A 23,973-nucleotide genomic window follows, 5' to 3' on the forward strand; every position below is an offset into this window, starting at 1 on the left:
GTCCTATTGATAAATCTTGTGTAGCTTGTAACAGATTTTCCATCTTCTCACCAACTCTGAGCAGCTTCCCTGTTGAAAACAAGCATCCCCATAGCATGATGATGCCTCCACCTTATTTCACAGTTGGTATGCTGTGTTTAGGTGGATGTGTAATGTTAGTTTTCCTCCTCACAGTGTTTCATATGTAGGACAAAAATCTGAGTTTGTCTCATCTGACCAGAGCCCTTTTCTCCACATTTGCTGTGTCCCCTACATTGCTTGTGGCAAACGGTGAATGTGACTTCTTATGGCTTCCTTTCAACAATAGCTTTCTCCTTGCCATTCCTTTATAAAGCCATGATTTGTAGAGTAAAAAAAAAAACATTAACAGTTCTCCTGGCAACAGATTCTCCCACCTGAGCTGTGGATCTCTGCAGCTCCTTCAGAGTTACTATGGGTCTTCTGGCTGCATCCGATTGTTGCTTTCCTTGCCTTGCCGACCTCTCAAATTAGGTGCATGGCCACGATTTGGAAGGTTTGTAGTTGCATATTTCCATTTTCCGAAAACCTAACCTTGCTACCTCACCACAACTTTATCCCGAACCTCACAGAACATTTATACAGATTTAATTACACATAGGAGGGCTCTACTAATAAGATGACTTCAAAAAGCAACTGGCTCTTATTTAGGGGTAAAAGAGTAGAGCGGGCTGAATACAAATGCCTGCAACAGTCTAGATTTGTGAAAAAAATGTTAATGTAAAAAAATGCAATGTACTTAAGCTACCTTCCGTTGCATATTAATAGTAATCTGTACTCCCGATGGATCTCTAGCTGAGGTCAAAAAGTGCCCGTAGCTTTGATTAGACTCCATGTAGGCAGTCATTTACATGCCAAACTCACTGCAATCAGACCACACAAACAGAAAGAACCTCAAGAGATAGTGTTACACAGATAATTATTTTAAGCTGGCAGTGGTTAAATATAGACACGTTCGACCAATTATGGAGGTGACGTGAATCTGAGGGGAATTCAGCACTATCAAAGGCACAAACACTTGAGCTTTACAAACTCTGGCAGTTACTTAAGAAACACTCTGGTTTGCTGAGATAAATACAATAAGTTCCAGAATAGTTTTCCAACAGAAAACCTAAACGTCACCCAAGGTTACAGAAATATTCCCTTTGAGTCAACAGTAATAGGTGATTAACCAATTCTGCATCAACAAAACATCTTTCTTGTGTTTATTTACAAATGTTGTTGATCTAAACAGTTTTTTAAACCAGCTTGTACCTGGCATACCTCAAAATTTTCATCTTTATATTTTTTATCAGCACTTTTTTACAGTTTACTTCATAAATGGAGGTTGGACCTGACACATCAGAACCCACTTTCATTCTCACTGCAGGACAGAAGCTACTCAGCTCCTGTGTCGCTCAGAGGGAGGCAGGCTGCTGGTGAGGAGCAGGTTCACGCTCGCAGCTTCCACCACTGGCTCAACATGTCTGATCCTCTTCCCTGATGTTTTAAAAATGTATCTGAGCATCTGTGAGCTATGGAGAAGATGGAAAAAAAAAAAAATCCTACAATAAACAGCTTTTCAGACGCAAACATGACAGGGCACACAGCGGCCATCCTGCTTACACTGGTAACGTTGGAGCACTTCAGGCAGGGAGAAATAATTAATAAATTTGACGTCACACATAGTGATTAGAGAAATTACATAAGGACATAACATGTGGGACACATAATTTCAGCTCGTGGTTGTTATTCACACCCAGACTAAGTGTAAACTGGGTCATATTTGCACGCACTTTGCCTTATGTCACTTTAGATGACCCAAAGGTTTTCGGCATATTTACATGCAAGAGACAAAAAAAAAAAAAAAACACGCATTTTCTGGGTGCAGCATAATTTAATCTTTTTTTTTATTTTGATGAAAAGATGTTGAAAGCAGGCCACAACATATAAACAAAGCTTTCACTCTTCATCTAGTCCATAATCCCTTCCACTCTTTCTCCTTCTCCTCCTGTGCTCACATCAAAGCCAAAGCTATGGATGTGATGGCGGACAGGCCGATGACTGTGTAGCCGGTGCGGTAGACCTCTGGAATTTTGAAGCCTTTGCCAACATCCCAAAACTGTAGAAAAAATAATAATTATCCAATGCATATAAAATAAGCCATAATAGAAAATGCATTCCCAGGTTGTATGTGTCTGAATATCTAATCAGCTTTCTATTAAAAAAAAAAATAAGATCACCATTTAGGGAAAAGAAATCATGACAAATTTCAAAAACAACACAATTACAGAAACCTATCAGTTTGTAAATGTTAAAGATGAATTTTACATACAACGAAAACATTAGGTATATTGGGAAAAAAAGTTCAATATTCATAGAGTTAAATTTGGTGAAGTCTTACCAGGTGACGGATGCCATTATAGGTGTGATAGGACAAGGGAAAGGCAATGCCGAACTTTGCCAGCCCAATTAGTAAAGGACCGACGGACAACGAGTGGATCAGGTCCAAGTAGTGGGTGTAGCTTCCAGGTAAGACCAGCGCTGCCATGGCAAAGGCTGAAATGGCTGAAAACAGATAGAAGGACAGAAGAATAAAAATCTAGGATCTAACAACACATGCTCGATGTTCCTACACATTTCTCAGGGCAAACGTTCACAGTTCTTGGTCAGTTTTGAAGTTGAGGCTTTTAATATGCAACATCCAAAAATTACTGTAAGGAAGGGAGGATGGATAGGTGGATGAATGGAAAGTTTGATGGACAGACTGAAAGAAACTTGGACAACGACAAGTAGTCAGTGCCCACAACTCCAAAATGACAGATTGGGAACCGAATTGATAAAAGAGCAGGTTAGAGATTATTAATAGATAGATCTATGGATGGACAGATAGATAGATGGATGGACGGACAGACTCAGTAACCATGCACCCTTTAACCAACAACTATGAATGAGTCAGCAGACGGGTTTCTGACTTCCTAACAAACTGAGTTCCTTAATTCTGGTTTCTCTGTGGTCACTAAACCTTAAGATAAGGACCAAACGGTGGCTCTGCTTAAGAGCAACTCTGCATTGGCAATCTTCTACAAATAACCGAAGGCAAATGTTCCCCATGGCTGCTACTTGTTGCATCTGAATAAATAAAAACAAAAATAATAGATTATATATTAAAGTAAATGCTAAGTAGAGCTTTATTCAAAGAAAGCAAGCAAACGAAACAAAATTTAACTGCAGATCTCAATACTCAAAACTGGCACAGTCAAATAATGGCTGGAATATGTAAAACAAATACATTTAGAGCAAAGAAATATAGCTTATAGAGCTTATTCAGAGTTTGTGACAGTTTTATTTTACTGGTAAATGTGATATCTTGACAGAAGGTTGAATGGAATAAGTGACTGATAGTGTGTGCCATGCAGAGTGGCAGCCAAGAGAACCGACCTTTTACAGCATGTTCCATCAATGTCAGTGGCACTTCTGTGCCGCATCGCAGCCGTTCCAAGTTCGACATTTCACAGCCGGCATGAAACCGAGAGCTGCTAAGCTGCCTTTTCACATGCACAGGTTTAATTGAACAACATTAGCTTTTTTTATTCCAGTAAATGCTCTTTAGAGAAATCAATAGCAACGGGAGTTAAATGCCCTGAAGAGATTTTCAGGGTTAATCAGAAGTGATTGCAAAGCACAACCTGACTTTGGTTTTACATTTATAGCAGCAAAGTATGGAAGCAAATCCTTACCATATTTCAAATGAAATGCTTTTTTATTTTAAGAATGTGGCTGCATTATTTGACCCATGAATAAAATTAGTAATCAATCATCCTATTTGCATTTTAATTTTCTTCTTCATGACTGCGCATTTTATGCCATAATCAAAAAGAAAACAAAGCAGACATTGCTTTTTCGTTTTCGTGGTCTGCCCGCAAAGTACTGCCCAGAACTCGAAAACGAAAAAGCATTCCGAGCTGCGGGCGCAGCAGAGTGACGTCAGCAGCCGCTCTTCCTCAGCTCCCTGCTGACCGAGCTACCCATCTTGTTCGGTAGGGGGCGCCGTGCACGTCTGCAGTGCATTACATTGCAAACGTGCCGAGAAATTGATTGAATTGCAGCAGGGCCGAGCTCAATTTGTGGCAGTGCCAGGCAGAACTGCCACAACCTGCCGCAGGGTGGCAGGGGATTCCGCAAGGATGCCAGAAGGTGCCACACCGGCCGTAAAACTTGCCAATCCGGTTTCTGCTGTTTTTGTGGAAGCTGATGCTGATTATCGGCAAATGGGTTGTCATTATTGTTATAGCCTGTTACCTTTAAATAATGATTTCATTATTGATTATTATTTAATAAACAGCTTTAGACCCATAACATAAGGTGATTGTATTTACTTGACATGGAAAATAAATAGCACTATGTGTATGTGTGACGTGTTGAAAGGATGACGAAGATTTATTGCACAAACAGCCGGTTTATTATAGAGCACGAGCGGCTATTCTGAATCATCACTCACAGAAAATTATAAATAAATGCTTAAAAACACGCTGGATGTCCCAGGCCATAAGTCTGCCACGAGGGTGCCACAGCCTGCCACCGGAACTACCAGTTCTGCCTGCCACTGCCACAAATTGAGCTCGGCCCTGCTGCAATTCATTCAATTTCTCGGCACGTTTGCAATGTAATGCAATGCAGATGTGCACAGCGCCCCCTACCGAACAAGATGGGTAGCTCGGTCAGCAGGGAGCTGAGGAAGAGCGGCTGCTGACGTCACTCTGCTGCGCCCGCAGCTCGGAATGCTTTTTCGTTTTCGAGTTCTGGGCAGTACTTTGCGGGCAGACCACGAAAACGAAAAAGCAATGTTTGCTTTGTTTTCTTTTTGATTATGGCATAAAATGAGCAGTCGTGAAGAAGAAAATTAAAATGCAAATAGGATGATTGATTACTAATTTTATTTATGGGTCAAATAATGCAGCCACATTCTTAAAATGACAAAGCATTTCTGGAAATGCTTTTTCATTTGAAATATGGTAACGATTTGCTTCCATAGCAAAGACTCATACTGGATCAGAGGTGTTCTCTATGTGGGTAATATTTCTTACAGTAAAAACCAAAGAAAACTTAGAAAAGACACATGCTGTACCTCCGCTGAGCCCCAGTCCGGTTCCTCTGAATGTGATGGACATCGCCATGGGAATGGACCATCTGCAACACGAGAGGAGTCACATATTCACCATATTTGGTCGGCACAGGTTTACCTCAATAAACTAAAAAAATCATGGAAAAGTAAATTATTTCAAATGCTTATTAATGCTTATTTTGATCATTATTGCATATGGCTAATGGAAACCCAAAAAATTCAGTTTATCTGAAAATTTAAATATTACATAAGACAAATACAAATATTTTAATACAGAAACCCGGACCTACTGAAAAGTATGACCATATATCGCATAGTATATGCACTAAAAACCTGACTGGGACTCCTTTGAGTGAGTTTCTCAATCAATGCAGCACAGCATAGAGGCGATTAACTGGTGGCTTTGCTGAGGTGTTAAAGAAGCCTTGGTTGCTTCAAAAGTGGCCTTCAGCTTGTCTTCATTGTTGGATCTGGTGTTGCTCATCTTCCTCTGACATTGCCCCAATAGATTCTTCTATGGGGATTAGGTCAGGCCAGTTTGCTGAACAAAGAAGCAGCGTTACCATGGTCATTAAAGCAGGTATTGGTACTTTTGGTAGTGTAGGCATGTTCCATATCCATGACATCAGCATCTCCATATAGTTTGTCAGCAGCAGGGGATCATAAGGTGCTCTAAAATAGATATCTTGTTGATTTTGGGCTTGATAAGACACAGTGGAACAACACCAGCAGGTGATGTGGCTCCCCTAACCGTCAATAACTGTGGAAACTGGACACTGGACCAAAATAACTTTGATTCTGTCTCTCTCTGCTCTTCCTCCAGACTCTGGAACCTTGATTTCCAAATGAAATGGAGGTAACTCTTAAATGGGCTTTGCTTCACTATCATCTCAAGCCTGTGGTTATCCCTTTTGCTTGTGCATCCTCCTTTACCACTTTCTCCTTCAACCAAACTTTCCATTAATACAGTTGCAGGAAGCACTTTGTGAAGAGCCAACTTCTCTAGCAAGGATGTTTTGTTGCTTTTCCTCTTTGTGGAGAGTGTCAATGACTGTAAAACTGTCCAGTCAGCAGTCTTCCCCATGGGTTTGTAGGCCAAACATGGTCAAAACATACAATTTCTAAAATAAAAATGCTTTTTGCTTTGGTTCTACATGTAACATTTTAACTTTCTGAGAATCTGAAGGTTTGGGTTTTCATTAGTTGTAAGTCATAATCATCAAAGTTATCAAGAACAACCACTTCAAATACGTCAGAATTACAGAAGTAAATCAACTTTTTGATAACATCCTAGTTTATTGAGATGAACCTGTTGGTGTGAGTGAAACATACACGAAACAAAAAAAAAAAACAGTGACATTAAGCCATGGCAGCTATTTTATTCAGTCAAAAATACAATTTGATAACAGTTAAAACTTGTCTAAATATAATTATCTTGTGTAAGCCAACGGTGGTTGCAACAATTAGACCACATTAGGTAACAACAATACATTTTTAGGAATATCAGTGCAGCTGATAAATGCCTCATTGAATTTAAATTACCACAATGAAAAGAGATGCAGGAAAAAGAGCTGTGTGAAAATGTATGAAACAAGTTTTTCATGACTGCACATTTTATGATTCTAGTGCCTGGTTATTAGTACATTAAGATGTTTATTGGTCCAAATATACAGCAATGGTGGTTTGTCCTGCTGTTTAATTGGCATTGAAGGAACAAAATACGTCTAAATCCTCAAATATACCTAATGGCATCATTTTTGCTTGATTATTGGTTTACACAAGATATGCAGTGTCAGGAAAAGGAGATCTAGTTACATTATATAAGCAAAACGTCTGAGTTCAGTTTGACACCTTAGTAATCTTAATCCCTTTAGTGTTCTGAGCCTTTCACAGGACACAAAGATTTGGCTGCACATACTTGTAAACTGTGATGTGGGGAGACATCGGTCTGTTTAATCTGGAATTTTTGGCCCAAAACTTGTTCATCTCCTCTTTAGCTGTGGTTCCCATTGGAGCGGCACTGAAAAAAACAAAAGCAGATAGGATGTAAACAAACGTAAGTAGCTGATTTGACACTTTGAGATGTTTTGTACCAACTATGAGACGGTTTCTATTTGCCAAGAGGACGTTTCACACCTGCTTTGTCAACTGACTTTTTGTCATTTTCTATATTCTATATAGAAAATATACATTTCTATATAAATGTGAGCGTTACACTGAAAAATATTCTCTACCAGCAGATGGTCACTGAAGATTATTTGGTTTTATTTCAGGTCATAATCTGTCATGGGCTATTCATAATGGTCATCTAGCTGAAACTAGGATCAGAACTTAAATGAATTGTAGTTACACAAAGTCATTAGAAAGCAATGGTCAGTTTTATAATTAATAATTAATTAATGTTTTCAGAGGATACATATAAGATGGTTTGTTTAATAAGTAAATAAACTTTCCTTATAAAGCACCATTCAAGATATAAAATCATAAGAGCCATCAATACATAAAAACAAGAGAAGTTAATTAAAAGCAGATTTTAATAGATATGTTTTAACTAGCTTTTAAAAGAGATCACAGAGTTCATCGATCTCAAGTCTAAAGAGAGTTCCAGATTTTGGGAGCCACTGAGCAGAACACTCTGTCTCCTTTTGTTTTCATCTCAGTATGGGGAACCACCAGCAGGCCCTGGTGACAGGACCTCAGGGACCTGTCAGGGACAAATGGATGCATAAGCCCTCTGATATAACCTGGTGCATGTCCGTGAGGAGCTCATCAATTCTCTGAAACGCACTCTGAAATGAACTGGAAGCCAGTGTAGCTGCATCAAGACTGGAGTCACATGTGAAAACGGAGAATTGTTTGGCAGCAGCCTTTTGAAGAACTTGTGATCATTCTAGGGAGGTTTTCACAGGCGTAGAGTGCGACGCAATATTCCAATCAAGATTAAATAAAAGCATGAATAATTATTTACAGTTCAGGACGTGAGACAAAAGAGGTTAGTTTGCCAATATCTCTCAGATGATAAAAAAGGAGGCTTGACATGTGCATCCAAAGTAAAACCAGAATCAAAGGTTATGCCAAGGTTCCTAACTACCTCTGTCCTTCCTATGTGGCCAAAATGGCATTTCATGGGTACGAAATGGCGATGAGTAGAACTGACCAAGAACCAACTGGTTTGTCTGGATAAGTAGCCCCTTTCCCAAAACATTTAAAATGTGCATGGGATTCATGTAGTATAAGAGTGGTCTGTTTAGTAAAGGAGGCAGAATGGGAGTTCAACCTAAATCTGCCATTATAAGTCTGACAATACCATAGGTTTTGATTTGCAAAAGGGAAAGCAAACTTTGTAGCTCAAGGATGTGATGCAGTTATAATACAGGTACTTCTCAAAATATTAGCATATTGTGATAAAGTTCATTATTTTCCATAATGTCATGATGAAAATTTAACATTCATATATTTTAGATTCATTGCACACTAACTGAAATATTTCAGGTCTTTTATTGTCTTAATACGGATGATTTTGGCATACAGCTCATGAAAACCCAAAATTCCTATCTCACAAAATTAGCATATTTCATCCAACCAATAAAAGAAAAGTGTTTTTAATACAAAAAACGTCAACCTTCAAATAATCATGTACAGTTATGCACTCAATACTTGGTCGGGAATCCTTTTGCAGAAATGACTGCTTCAATGTGGCGTGGCATGGAGGCAATCAGCCTGTGGCACTGCTGAGGTCTTATGGAGGCCCAGGATGCTTCGATAGCAGCCTTTAGCTCATCCAGAGTGTTGGGTCTTGAGTCTCTCAACGTTCTCTTCACAATATCCCACAGATTCTCTATGGGGTTCAGGTCAGGAGAGTTGGCAGGCCAATTGAGCACAGTGATACCATGGTCAGTAAACCATTTACCAGTGGTTTTGGCACTGTGAGCAGGTGCCAGGTTGTGCTGAAAAATGAAATCTTCATTTCCATAAAGCTTTTCAGCAGATGGAAGCATGAAGTGCTCCAAAATCTCCTGATAGCTAGCTGCATTGACCCTGCCCTTGATAAACACAGTGGACCAACACCAGCAGCTGACACGGCACCCCAGACCATCACTGACTGTGGGTACTTGACACTGGACTTCTGGCATTTCCTTCTCCCCAGTCTTCCTCCAGACTCTGGCACCTTGATTTCCGAATGACATGCAGAATTTGCTTTCATCCGAAAAAAGTACTTTGGACCACTGAGCAACAGTCCAGTGCTGCTTCTCTGTAGCCCAGGTCTGGGGAATGCGGCACCTGTAGCCCATTTCCTGCACAAGCCTGTGCACGGTGGCTCTGGATGTTTCTACTCCAAACTCAGTCCACTGCTTCCGCAGGTCCTCCAAGGTCTGGAATCAGCCCTTCTCCACAATCTTCCTCAGGGTCCGGTCACCTCTTCTCGTTGTGCAGCGTTTTCTGCCACACTTTTTCCTTCCCACAGACTTCCCACTGAGGTGCCTTGATACAGCACTCTGGGAACAGCCTATTCGTTCAGAAATTTCTTTCTGTGTCTTACCCTCTTGCTTGAGGGTGTCAATAGTGGCCTTCTGGACAGCAGTCAGGTCGGCAGTCTTACCCATGATTGGGGTTTTGAGTGATGAACCAGGCTGGGAGTTTTAAAGGCCTCAGGAATCTTTTGCAGGTCTTTATAGTTAACTCGTTGATTCCGATGATTAGGTTCATAGCTTGTTTAGAGACCCTTTTAATGATATGCTAATTTTGTGAGATAGGAATTTTGGGTTTTCATGAGCTGTATGCCAAAATCATCCGTATTAAGACAATAAAAGACCTGAAATATTTCAGTTAGTGTGCAATGAATCTAAAATATATGAATGTTAAATTTTCATCATGACATTATGGAAAATAATGAACTTTATCACAATATGCTAATATTTTGAGAAGGACCTGTATATGGTCTGTGGCCTCAGCCAGGTCTGGGATATAAACACATAAAACAAAAGAATCAACAGAAGTGTTTCTAAAGGAGAAAAGAAGGAAGCAATTCAAAGCAAGAGAAAGGATGAGTTCATTTCCTGTTGAGAATAGTACAGCAGGATGTCAAATACATGTTTTTATAGGAAGCGCTTCACATCAACAACAGAGTTCCACTTAATTCCTTCTTTGGTCACAAAATATCAGCTTTATTTATGAAAGCTCACATTGACCCAGACCATAATAATCTTGAATGGTGATTTATGAACGGAACGAGGCACCTTAAAGAGTAGTGATATCAAGGAACTGTTGTAGTAAAAAAAAAAAAAAAAAAGAAGGCTACTGTTCCTTCATGTGGATTCTCACACAAGTGCAGAACTTACTGCCTATAGAGGACATGGTAATGAGGTCTCGAGAGACAGACACCCTGACGGCCCAAGGTCCTGAAAAACAATAGACATGTTAGACTGATGGATTACTGTTGGAAAAGCGCTGATATATATATATATATATGTATGTATGTATGTATGTATGTATGTATAAGCTATACTTTGAACCCTAAGTGTGCAGGTTATAAACATTAAGACCACGGAGAACAGCGGTAAACTCAGCTCTGAGAGAAACGAGGTAATTGAAGGGTGAAACATGTTTTAAATTTAAACACTAATTACGTCACACAGGAGTTTACTTGTTTTAATCTGTGACAGCCTCTTTACGAAAGGCAGACAAATCTTTAACTTAAAGCATCCCGCCAGCAGACACAACGCCTTACATCACAAGGAAAACAACCCATTAAAAGCATCTGGATAAAGAACAGCGGACCAAACGTCCATCTAATGGCAATGTAAAGCGTAAAAACGGGCAAAAACAACCGTTTAAATCGGTCATTTATTATATTAAGAGTCAAAGTCCACTGTGTGAGCCATTCAATGCTCCTAGAGACATGTAGCATTAGCCTGTTAGCTAACGCTATGTCGCATAACATTCATACAAAACGTTCACTATCAGCGGAAGTTACAAGCTACATTTCAGCTAAGTGCCCTCACCCGTGACAAATCTACGTCGCAAATATACTATTGTGACAAGCTAATACAGGAAAACTACACAAAAAGCTGTCCCTGCGCCCAAATTTACAAACGTACTGACCTTAGAAGCAGCGCCATGTTTCCTGGCAGTGAGCGGAAGTGACGATGCGGATGTTGTTGTTCTAAGTGGGAACTTGTAACTGTTTCAAAACATGCGGATTCAGGTCAGACGAAACGAAAACACGAAAACAATTTCTTTTTGCAAATTAGCTTCTGAACGACTTTCTTTATTATTTATTTCTCATCATATTTCTAGACCAATAACATAATAATACGCTCATTTAAAAAGGTTTTATCTAAAAACCTAATAATAATAATAATCTGTTTAGCTTGAAATAGATTTTCGTTCACAGGCTAGTCCATTAATTCTAGAAAAAGAATCACTGGACTAAAGCCTCACAGACACTGTATTAAATTGTAAAACACAAAAATCTAACACAGAAAAAAGAAAAAAGTAAATTAACTTCTACGTACCATTAATTACTTAATAAATAGTGGTACATTTCTAATATATAACCCTTTATCTATTCTAAAGGGATAGTTTAGGATCATTGAAGTGAAGTTCCATTAAAATGATATAAGAAGTTAATATCTTACCTGCAGTTGAGAACTGTCATAGTGTTGTCATTTCATGTAAATACAGATTAGTTGGACCCAGAGGCTGAAGAAGACTCAAGTAAGACCAGGATTAACTTCTACCAACTTGAAACAACCACAATCTCAAAAACCTCTATGTTTTATGTACACTGCTCTTTTTAAGGCTGATAATTAGATTGATCAAGCTGCTATCTTTCAAAGCTTCAACTGTGCTGATATAATAAATATAGTGAAATGAAGTTAGCTTATCATCTTGTGAAAATGGTCTTTTTTTGTTCAAATTGAATAATTTCAAGCTAGTAAAGTTGTGTGTAATGAACATGCTTCTGATTAAAATAAATGAAAATCGCTAAAGATACAAAAGACAACATTCTTGCCCCTGCCAAAACTTTGCCCATCACTGTAAATTTGTGCTTTCATTTGTGGAAGCCCTAAAGTAGGAAAAAAGCTCATCTATCAAGAAAGAAACATTCTAACTTTTAAAGACTCTTTATAACATCTATAAAAACATTATAAAAAGGTAATTGTAACATGAACATGTCCCTGACCCACCTTTTTGGTAGAATTAAAATTTTTAAAAATCCCAGTTTTGCTATTAAAAGTGTTTAGTTAGGCCATTTGATGTGTTGTTCTTGGTCAATTTGTAAGTGAGCATAGAGTTTAAATGAAATGCCCATCTTTGCATTTAGTTTTACACTTTTACACTCCCAACATTTTTAAACTTGAGTAGTAATAGTAGTAATATACAGCCTGAGTCCTGAAAGATAAAACATGCACTCACAGAGTGCAACAGTGCTTACTGTACAAAGTTAACGATACAACAGAGCAATTTTATATTACATTTCAAATCTTCTTTCTGTATATTAACATAAGAACATTGCAATAGTCCAAAAATATAGCGTTACTAGGCTACAATTAAGTATGTTAATGTACATTAAAAGTCAGTCTTATGATTATTCCCATAATCTATCAAAAATGTGTTTTTCTTTCCCTCCCACTTAAAATATTGCATTACTAAAATAATGTAACCAATAATTATATTTGCATTTATGTTTATTTACCAATGATTAAGTAACACCAAAAAGAAAAAAACTAAGCTGCTAATACAAATCCTACTTGGCAGCTACAAATAAAAGTCGGGATGTTTTATGGCTGTTTTATGACAAGAATTAGAAAATTCCACATATTTTCTGACTGTTTAAAATTTTTTAATTTATTTTTTATGTATTTAGTGATCTATGCCTTAGAACCACCATTAATCCAGCAGTTTGCCACACTACAACTGATACGATAGAACAGTGAACAACGAAATGTCTACTGTGGGCCAGACATAGTGCTTACTTAGTCAGAACCACTCGCATTTGGTCCCTGGCATTCCACCACCTCTTTCTCGGCTAGGGAAAAACTGCATCAACAATGGACTATATGCTTGGAGGTCATGCAGGGAAATACTAGTGGTTCTTGTTTCTCCTGGTACCGGCTTCAGAGTGTTTAGAGGCTCCTCCATTTGGAATCAAAAGTGGGTGATACAAAGGCAAAACAGTAATAAAAACCTTGCACAAACCCATATGGAGAATTGTGTGCATCTCAGCAGCTTATCAGAAGCTGGCACTAAAGGGAGGAGAGTTATCATAAAGCCTGATCAGCCAATTAGGAGAGGACATGGATTAACATGAAAGATAAGTCCTGAGGATGGCTGGAAGGATACATCTGATATTTTTCTAACCTCTGCTGTATTTTTCCATACATAGACAAATGTAAAATTTGCTTCAGTAAAATGTCCCTCCTTCCTCCCATACTTTAACAGATTTTGCAGGAATCCTGATACAAAAAGTCAAATTTACCTTGAGAATGTAACATATTAGTAAGTGTTTAAAGTTACTGATCATGAATAAGTTATGGATTATTTTAATTTCTAAATAAGTAAAATTGGATCATTCACTTTTTTGTAACAAGATGGCAATGCCAGTGTTTGTGGCTTGCCTGTTGTTTTTTTACATCTGTGCCAAGTCTCAGCTGGCATATAATGACCAAGTACTCTTTGATCTTTGACCAGGTTTATTAAACTTGGGTCCATTTTGGAAAGAAAGCCAGGAAACCTTTTGCCCTCCATTTATGTCTGATGTACCTGCTTATCTGAGCTGTGTCCCAGCGCCACCTTTGTGCAGAGGGCGCAGATGGCAGGTGAGACTTGAAGCATGTTAGCAGGCTCAAAATCCGTTTTCTTTGGATGGTTTATGAATGCATATTGTGCTACATTTCTCTCTGGATCCTATGAGCTCCTCCTTGGTTCTTGTGGTCGGTCTGGATGATGGGACACTGGCCCGTTGCCTCTCCTTTCTCCACCTCTGCTGGTGTGGGGTGAATCATTCTAACCTGCGGCTGCTAGATCGGGCTCCTCTGATGGGTACCTCAGGTCCCATTCTCCATAAGACCACTATTTAACTCAGACCAAGAATAACAAATCGCCAAGAATTGCTAAATTATAGGTTTATTAGTTGACTTGTAATAAGTTCCTGAATTCATATCTAATTCACATTTAACTCTTTGTTATTTCTTGCAATTTTTGAGGTTTGTGGAGTTCGTGGCAAATGTTTTGAGCTGTTCAAAAATTTGGAACAGAACTAAATCCCTAAAATTTCAGTTAAATCTTAACAAATCCGTAGTTCATTCTTAGGTATCGTAACTGATTCCTCATTGATTCATAGGTATACAAAGGCATTCTTATCTTCTCATCCTCCGCAGTCAGCTGATCTCAAATGTTCACGAAGAATTGTTAATAGATACTTGTAAATCACACTAAATTCTAGACAGTATTTGTGTGAATCAAGCCGAATCTCAAGATTTGTCTTTATCTATTGTACATGTGTCGTGACTGAATTTTAGGGTGTCACAAATTGGAGCACAAAATTCCAAGAATGCTCACAAGTCATAAAATTTAACAATTTTTGGCAATTAACATTCACAGTCTGTGTGGAACAGGGGTATAAGATGGCTCTGGTGAACGCAAAATCTCTAGTCAGCAAGACCTTTATTCTAAAGGATTTCTTTAACTCCCACAGACTGGACTTTGTATTTTAACTGAATCCAACTGAAACATGGATGACCATCGGTGAGTCCAGTGTTTTTTGTGAACTTTTGCCACTTACATACTTCAGCTCTCTGAGCTTGACAGGTCATGGAGGAGTTGTAGCCACTGTTTACAGGGACAGCTATCTCTGTAAACTGGTCACACCAATATCAATTTACTCCCCAATGATTCTGTGGGCTTTCACTCAGAGGCTTTCTCTTCTCATTTTAACTGTCAGACTGCTTTAAATGCTGTAACTCCATTAAAAATAAAACCTAAACTCAGACCTAAGCCCTGGACAAATGATGCCACACGTGCGTGAATGCAGAAGAGCTGAGCAAAAAAGGAAGGACAAGTTACAGGTGTCTTTCCATCTATCTCTGGTGTTTCTATTAGAAAGTGTAAAACTGCAAGAAACACTTTTCTGATTTTATTGCCTCTAACTGAAACAATCTGCTTTTAATGTCCCACAATTATCTGGTTTGAAAAACTGTGTGTGAGACTTTCCTGAGTTTTAGCAAGCATTAGAGCCCTCATTAGCCCTCCTTCTTATGGCTCCTCTATGTCTATTACACGCTCTGCTGTTTGAGCTTGTCACGCCGCCTTTTTTAAAAGAGATCACTGGTCATATGAAGCCTACTGGGTCTCCAACTGAGCCGATTCCACCTCGTCTTTTTAAGGTTTTTCCCATCGCAGCTCCTTATGTAGCCAATATTATATATGGCAGCTTGGCAAATAGTTTTGTACCAACATGTTTTAAACTCGAGTTTTGGACTTCACAGAAATTACAAATTTTAGGCCCATCTTAAAACTCCCTTTTCTGTCCAAGATCCTGGAGAAAACTGTCTACAGCCAGTTGATTTTATACTTAAAGGAGAATCTTCTTGAACCCTCTCAGTCTGGTTTAAAAACCTGTCAGAGTATTGAGTCAGAGCTGTTGAAGGGTTATTAATTACATTCTTTTAAACACAGACTCTGGTCAATGTGTTATTTTAATGCTGTTGGACCTAGCAGTCGCCTTTGATACCGTGGACCATCAGAACTTCCTGTCTCTTACATGTGAAGTACCTCTGAGCTCTTTACTTAACCCTTTTCTAGTTATTTACTTCCTCTTGTATCAATTATCCAGAAATATGGTATTTACATATTTATGCTAATGACAGCCAAATGTACAGGGGTTGGACAATGAAACTGAAACAGCTGTCATTTTAGTGTGGGAGGTTTCATGGCTAAATTGGACCAGCCTGGTAGCCAGTCTTCATTGATTGCACATTGCACCAGTAAGAGCAGAGTGTGAAGGTTCAATTAGCAGGGTAAGAGCACAGTTTTGCTCAAAATATTGAAATGCACACAACATTATGGGTAACATACCAGAGTTCAAAAGAGGACAAATTGTTGGTGTACGTCTTGCTGGCGCATCTGTGACCAAGATAGCAAGTCTTTGTGATGTATCAAGAGCCACGGTATCCAGGGTAATGTCAGCATACCACCAAGAAGGACGAACCACATCCAACAGGATTAACTGTGGACGCAAGAGGAAGCTGTCTGAAAGGGATGTTCGGGTGCTAACCCGGATTGTTGTTATGATTCTGGCCCTTCTGCCTGCTCTGTCTTCATGTAATTGGCTAATCTGCTTCACCTGTCTGCTGCTGCACTGGAGTGCAATCAATCATGCCATGCACCTGTTTTTCTGCAGTTATATTCAGCCCTCAGACAGGCAGACAGTGCCAGATTTTCGAAAACCTGCCAGTTAGTAGATGTCCAGCATTCCTTCCTGCCTGACCACGTTTTTGACCACTTTTTGCATCTTGGATTTCCCTGCCTTGCCTGACCCTCATTGGATGTCTCTCGCCTCTGGATTTCGACCTTGTTTCTGCCTCTCGACCAAAGCCTCCTGCCTCACCCCTGGATTTGTCTGCCTGAGTCTGCCTCCCCTTGACTACCAAGCCTTGGATCTTTCCCCCTGTCGGCAATCCGACTTCTGGCTGCGGCGTGTTCTGCACCGATCCTCCCGGTCTGGAGACTGCCAGGACCGCACCCCGCAAAGGAGCCTATTCTGATTCCTCCGTCCTACACGGACTCTGTTAAGTGATCCCGGGTTCCCGGCTGGTGGAGTCCTGAGTATTTGTGCGCTGCTCCTGAATAAACTTTTAACTTTTATTCTGTTTCTGGCTGAAATTCTGGGTCCTCCGTCCTGAACCTTACAATTGTATCCAAAAAACATAAAACCATGACTGCCCAAATCACGGCAGAATTAAATGTGCACCTCAACTCTCCTGTTTCCATCAGAACTGTCCGTCGGGAGCTCCACAGGGTCAATATACACGGCCGAGCTGCTATAGCCAAGCCTTTGGTCACTCATGCCAATGCCAAACGTCGGTTTCAATGGTGCAAGGAGCGCAAATGTTGGGCTGTGGACAATGTGAAACATGTATTGTTCTCTGATGAGTCCACCTTTACTGTTTTCCCCACATCCGGGAGAGTTACGGTGTGGAGAAGCCCCAAAGAAGCGTACCACCCAGACTGTTGCATGCCCAGAGTGAAACATGGGGGTGGATCAGTGATGGTTTGGGCTTTCGTATCATGGCATTCCCTTGGCTCAATACTTGTGCTAGATGGGCCAAGGACTACCGAACCATTCTTGAGGACCATGTGCATCCAATGGTTCAAACATTGTATCCTGAAGGCGGTGCCGTGTATCAGGATGACAATGCACCAATACACACAGCAAGACTGGTGAAAGATTGGTTTGATGAACATGAAAGTGAAGTTGAACATCTACCATGGCCTGCACAGTCACCAGATCTAAATATTATTGAGCCACTTTGGGGTGTTTTGGAGGAGCGAGTCAGGAAACGTTTTCCTCCACCAGTATCACGTAGTGACCTGGCCACTATCCTGCAAAAAGAATGGTTTAAAATCCCTCTGACCACTGTGCAGGACTTCTATATGTCATTCCCAAGACGAATTGACGCTGTATTGGCCGCAAAAGGAGGCCCTACACCATACTAATAAATTATTGTGGTCTAAAACCAGGTGTTTCAGTTTCATTGTCCAGCCCCTGCATATGCTACTAAAAAGGAAAAACAGTACTCTGTAAATCCCTCTCTGGAATTTTTATGAGAAATCAAAGCATGAATGTCTCTGAAATATTTGCATTATAATGAACAAAAGACTGAGGTATTGTTGATTAATTTCAGTGATGTATCAAATGTCCATGCTTGAACTTTCAAGATTGTATTTTTGTGTTTTATTTGGGTTTTTTGTCAGTGTACAGCACTGGAGTCAATTGTGTTGTGTTTAAAGTGCTTTATAAATAAAGCTGCATTGTATTCATATAAGAGATACTTTGACATACACTGACAAACATTCCAACAGAGTGTTTTTTAATATGACAGTTAGAGGTAATAAAACATTCATATTTTTATGATTTCTGGTCCTCCTGGTAGGATAAGAGGTTATGGATAAACTTAAGAGATCCACAGTGATCTGGAGGAAGCAATTCCTGTATGTGAAAGGTAATTTTTTGCACTGCACATGCAAAAAAGGAATTACAGACATACACATATAAATTGTAATGCATTTTATTCTAAAACTTTCAACTGATGAAAATCATTTGCTGTTCGTCAAGAAAGGCCACAATACATCACTTCAGTAAGTGTTTACATAAGGCACAAAGGTGTAGAAAAACATCATACGGATACTAATGTTTTCTGATGAAACAGGAGAAAGGAACACTCACAAGCTTATTTTCAGCAGTATTTTATGATAATCAGATTTGTGAACTGATCCATGCAATATTACATCTGACAGACACACATGCAGTTTTGCCCTCACAAAGCCTGGAAGTAAATCACGCACATACACATGCACACACAATGCAAACTGACATTTTCTGAATGTTAATAATATGTCTCCTGCTCCACCCAACCTGGAAGAAATAAAGGCAGAGGGCAAAAAGAGAGAAAAAGTGTCAGGAAGCAAAAAAATGACAGGCGAGCAGGTTTCATAATAACCCATTGTATCGTTCTATTTGTATTCATCTCATTGCCTTTCTCTCTGTACATTTCCAAATGAATCCACTTATAACTCAGAGTCTGATCAGCAGCCTGTGACACACAGATTAACAGAAATGATTAACTGTCAGCACGGATTGTATTTGTCTGCCCACGTCTTGCCCCTCATCAACTAAGACGCAGTGGCAGGGAGCAGATTTTCAGCCATTGTGAGGTGCCCATATCATGTGCATGATCTTCTGGGCGTATCTCAAGAGTCTTCATCAGCCTGCTTTAATTTCCTCTCTAATCATTTAGCATTGGCTCTGTTGATGGGTGATCAGGTATGTTTATTTCCTGGCCTCAGTTTGACATATTGGATATTTGCTCATTGGCAAACAACATAACCACTATGCTGCTTTTCTTCTACACAGAACAATGCCGGAAGACCAAATTGGTTAACCACAAAAAGAATGTTCATGTGTATTCTGTATATGTAAGTCTATGCTTTTAACTTCAGCCTGTTTAAAGAAGTTTGAAAAGTTAGCTGCGTTTCCATTACAAATGTGCACAAAACGCTGTCGATATTCTGCTAATGTTGAAAAAACACAATTTCTCAATTGCAGTGTTTCCCTTAAATGCCATTAAATGCAATTAAAATCACACGCGCAATACCATCATCCTCCTACTACTTTCTGTCGTCTTCTTCATCTTTTTCGGCAGTAGTAACATCTGGTTGTTGATCATGTGACTCGTGTCATGTGAAAAAAGTGTTTTTATTGCAGTTTTGCGAAATACACCAATTACGATAAATCCAAAAAACCACATCACCCTTGCACAAAAACATTTAATCAAAAAACAGGAGTTTTTTCAAAATTGTCTTGTTTCCATTAAGTTCATTTGTTTTCGTAACTTGTGCAATTTGTTGGTCAGTGGAAACGCAGCTAGTGATTGCATGGAATAATAAAACAAACATGATGAAGAAACTTGGATAAACATGCCAACTGGATCAGTTTTTTCCTGACTGCAACATTATAGCTTTAGAAAGCAGACATGCCTGTTTAAATTTTTTGTTTCCAATAGCAACTTCCTCGACCCTTAGCCAATCGCATTTCAGCAGCCTGAGTTGCCGTAGCCAGTAATGGAGTTTACAATCACTTATCATGGGCATAAATGTTATAAATCTATTCAATAATTTCGAATAGTTCAACTAAACCATTCTTTTTTCAAGGTAGAATGATCATCCAAGCAACAACTTCATTGAATTTTAAATACAACATAAGGGTGGACAAGTTTGAATTTTGTGTGGATTTTCATTAATCCAAAAAGAGTGATAATTGTATATAAATTGTCCAGATTTGTACCACCTCCACACTCATAATTCTGGTTGGATTTTTGACTTCTCATCTTGATAGAATTGGTAGAGATTATTTAAATTGGTTGGATTCCTGCCAGACCTGGCTGTTACAGTCCAAATAATGTTGGTAAGCGTTCTCAGTCATCCAGGACATGACAATAAAAGGCAGTTTGGCTTCTTGTCTTGTTTCTTAAACACGTTTGAACATCACACTGATATGGTTGTTAAGGTCAATAGTAGGGTTGTTAAGATCATATGAGTCATTGGCTTCTCCCTCTATTTGTTTCAGTGTTAAGACAGTGTTACTTTTAATGTAAACATGTCTTCTAACAATCCCTACATGAGAGTAGTTTCAGTCACATCTCGTAAGGTGTAAATGGTTGCACAACCAGTAGGCTGTAGGTGTTAGAAAGACAAAACCTGAGGCCATCTCCTCTACTAATGTTGGTTATTCATGCTTAATATCTACTTGTCTTCAGGAACCAAAAGAAAAAGTCAAATTGCCTTCTTTTTAAGCACATCATAGTTTCCCAAATAGCATTTGAACTTTAGGAAGGTAATTTTAAAAACTTCATGCTAGCCTAATTTATCAATTCCAAAAACATGACAGTGTGTGTTGTATTGGAATACCCAACTGTGTCCAAGTTTCAACCATATGACCCAAGTTGTCACCCTCAGATAAAAGAAAACTGGTCAGGATATTTAATAGCAATTCAGGAACCAACAATGCTCCAAGCTGCCATAAAATAGAAGCTGCTTAGACAACATTGTTGCTGTCCATTCTGAATTAAGTTTACCTAAGAACACTGTACCAACTGTCAAGCATGGTGGTGGTAGCATCATACTGTGGGATTATTTCACTGCCAGTTGTAATGCTACATTGCAGAAAGCGGACAGTGAAAAATAACTACCTCCAAATTCTTTACACTGTTGAAAGTTGGACAGAATTGGGTGATTCTGCGGGACAATTAGTCCAAACGCACATAGGAACTTTTCTTAAAAAAATAAGACAGGTTAAGCAAATGGTTCGGAGCTGAGTGTAAAGCAGCAGGGATGAGGATCAGATCCTCCGCGTCCGAGACCATGGTTCTTGACCGGAAACGGATGGCTTGCCCTCTTCAGGTTGGAAGGTAGTGCCAGCCTCAAATGTAGGAGTTCAAGTATTTCTGGGTCTTGTTCACGAGTGAGGGGAGAATGGAGTGGGAGATCGACAGACAGATAAGTGTGGCCATGGCAGTAATGTGGACACTGCACCGATCCTTTGTGGTGAAGAGAGAGCTGAGTCATAGGGCAAAGCTCTTGATTTACTGATCAGAGACCATTCCAACCATCACCAATTGGCATGAACTTTGGGTCATGACTGAAAAAAACGAGATCCTGGAAACAAGCTGCTGAAATGGGCTTCCTCATTCCAGGGTGGCCAGGCACTCCCTTAGAATTAGGGTAAGGAGCTCAGCGTCTGGGAGGAGCTCGGAGTAGAGCCGCTGCTCCTTCACTTCGAGAGGAGTCAGTTGAAGTGGCTCCACCCCTTGTACGCTTCCTTCAGGAGCTGTTCCAGGCATGTCCTACTGGGAGGAGGCCCAGGGGATGGCCCAGGATACACTGAAGGGACTGTCTCTCGGCTGGCCTTGAAACACCTCTGGCTTCCATTCAAGGAAGTGGAAGAGGTGTAAAGAAGTCTGGGTATCTCTGCTGAGACTGCTGTCCCCGCAATCTGATCACGGATAAGCGGAAGACAGCGAGTATGAGGTTAACTTTAGCTTCTGTAATTCTCTTACCGAATCTCCATCCTCAACCTTATTAAAAATGTAATGACTATGCGTAAAAGCTGGGTCAGTTCCAGGTAACCAAACAGTTTACATTAACTGATTAGTATTCCGCTGAGAAGAAGTTGTCAAATGCCCAGCTACAATTACACCAGAAGTTGCGACTAATATAACAAAAAGTGTGTGATGGAGGTGCAACCTTGGACATGTAATCAAAGACCAAATACAGTTAAACCACAAGTTATTCATACCCCTGACTGATTTAGGTTTACAGAAGTCTTTTTTATGTTTTTGCCTGGAAGTAATATTGCTTATTGGAGGTTCCCAGCCAGAGTCCCGACTTGAATCTGATATTGATCTAAGGAGGAAGCTAGAGATTAGCCTAATGGCAAGGAGGCATTCCACTCTTAAATACTTGTAACTCATCACTATGATACATGCAAAAAGCTGGTCAAGAAGTATATCATTGCCATAATTTCCATGTAAGCTTTTCCATTATTTAGTGAATAGAGTATTAACAATTTGCAGTATGCCAGTTGTGTTAAAATGTACATAAAAATAAAGATTGTTTTAAAAATAATATCCCTTGTACATTGTTTTATTGTATTTTTAGAGTTGCCCCTCTCATTTTATATCAAAAACAAACTTCTTGGTAGGAAGGAAAGATTTTTAAATCTAAATGTTCCAGGGGTATGAATAATTTTGGACACAAATTGTTCGTTCGTTCGTTCGTCGTCTTCCGCTTATCCAGGACCGGGTTGCGGGGGCAGCAGACTCAGCAGAGACGCCCAGACGTCCCTCTCTCCAGACACCTCCTCCAGCTCCTCCAGGGGGAGCCCAAGGCGTTCCCAGGCCAGCCAAGAGACATAGTCCCTCCAGCGTGTCCTGGGCCGTCCCCTGGGCCTCCTCCCGGTGGGACGTGCCTGGAACACCTCCTGAGGAAGGCGTCCAGGAGGCATCCGGTATAGATGCCCGAGCCACCTCAACTGGCTCCTCTCAATGTGGAGGAGCAGCGGCTCTACTCCGAGCTCCTCCCGGATGGCCGAGCTCCTCACCCTATCTCTAAGGGAGTGCACGGCCACCCTACGGAGGAAGCTCATTTCAGCCGCTTGTATCCGTGATCTCGTTCTTTCGGTCATGACCCAAAGTTCATGCCCATAGGTGAGGGTAGGAACGTAGACCGACCGGTAAATTGAGAGCTTTGCTTTTCGGCTCAGCTCTCTTTTCACCACAATGGACCGGCACAGCGCCCCCATTACTGTGGCAGCTGCACCGATCCGTCTGTCGATCTCCCGCTCCATTCTTCCCTCACTCGTGAACAAGACCCCGAGATACTTAAACTCCTCCACTTGAGGCAGGAACTCCCCTCCAACCTGAAGAGGACAAGCCACCATTTTCCGGTCGAGTACCATGGCCTCGGACTTGGAGGAGCTGATCCTCATCCCAGCCGCTTCACACTCGGCTGCGAACCGCCACAGCGCATGCTGTAGGTCTTGGCTAGAGGGGGCCAGCAGGACCACGTCATCCGCAAAAAGAAGAGACGAAATCCACTGGTCCCCAAACCAGACCCCCTCCGGCCCTTGGCTGCGTCTAGAAATCCTGTCCATAAAAGTTATGAACAGGACCGGCGACAAAGGGCAGCCCTGCCGGAGTCCAACATGCACTGGGAACAGGTCCGACTTAGTGCCGGCAATGCGGACCAAACTCCTGCTCCGCTCGTACAGGGACCGGATGGCCCCTAATAAAGGGCCCCCGATTCCATACTCCTGGAGCACCCCCCAAAGGGCATCACGAGGGACACAGTCGAATGCCTTCTCCAGGTCCACAAAACACATGTGAACCGGTTGGGCAAACTCCCATGAACCCTCGAGCAGAAATTGTATGCATGTATATAGATGAAATCCACTATAAATTCAAACATGTACACCCAATTCTGGTTTTTAAACTTTACTGAAGTTGTATATTGTGTAATCATTCCACCCTGGTAAAATAACAATTCAAATAAATTAATTAATATGGCATTAC

At 40.3% G+C, this 23,973-nt stretch overlaps 2 protein-coding genes and 1 long non-coding RNA gene across 5 annotated transcripts in view; 1 reads left to right on the forward strand and 2 right to left on the reverse strand.

Annotated features, from left to right (window-relative positions):
• Positions 1-1,890: 1,890 nt before the first annotated feature.
• sdhc (succinate dehydrogenase complex, subunit C, integral membrane protein) lies at positions 1,891-11,318 on the reverse strand. The gene is made up of 6 exons (XM_047367043.1): positions 11,225-11,318; positions 10,462-10,521; positions 7,041-7,142; positions 5,126-5,187; positions 2,402-2,565; positions 1,891-2,119 (listed from the first exon to the last, which is right to left on the reverse strand). Exons 1-6 carry the CDS (start codon positions 11,239-11,241, stop codon positions 2,015-2,017), a joined length of 510 nt encoding a protein of 169 aa, XP_047222999.1. The 5' UTR covers positions 11,242-11,318; the 3' UTR covers positions 1,891-2,014.
• LOC124869277 lies at positions 11,307-21,718 on the forward strand. 2 transcript variants are annotated; one of them, XR_007038546.1, is made up of 5 exons: positions 11,307-11,327; positions 13,817-13,944; positions 14,823-14,872; positions 18,280-18,348; positions 19,024-21,718. It is a non-coding gene; the product is annotated as an uncharacterized LOC124869277 (long non-coding RNA). The 2 variants fall into 2 exon arrangements; XR_007038547.1 differs by lacking the exon at positions 14,823-14,872.
• The window catches only part of atp1a2a (ATPase Na+/K+ transporting subunit alpha 2a), a 69,500-nt gene continuing 63,925 nt past the window's right edge, over positions 18,399-23,973 (reverse strand). For both annotated transcript variants that reach the window (XM_047367042.1, XM_047367041.1), the window contains one exon: positions 18,399-18,761. In XM_047367042.1, coding sequence (XP_047222998.1) covers positions 18,733-18,761 — 29 coding nt within the window. In that variant the 3' untranslated portion in view covers positions 18,399-18,732. The remainder of the gene's footprint in view (positions 18,762-23,973) is intronic.

This window comes from Girardinichthys multiradiatus, chromosome 6 (assembly GCF_021462225.1).
Source record: "Girardinichthys multiradiatus isolate DD_20200921_A chromosome 6, DD_fGirMul_XY1, whole genome shotgun sequence".
Classification (NCBI taxonomy): Eukaryota; Metazoa; Chordata; class Actinopteri; order Cyprinodontiformes; family Goodeidae; genus Girardinichthys; species Girardinichthys multiradiatus.

Coding starts and splice junctions, on each gene's coding strand:
- sdhc (XM_047367043.1), bottom strand. Junction 7,143..10,461: donor TACCATGTCCTCTATAGGCA/GTAAGTTCTGCA, acceptor TGTTTTTTTCAG/TGCCGCTCCAATGGGAACCA. Junction 2,120..2,401: donor ATAATGGCATCCGTCACCTG/GTAAGACTTCAC, acceptor TTTTTTCTACAG/TTTTGGGATGTTGGCAAAGG.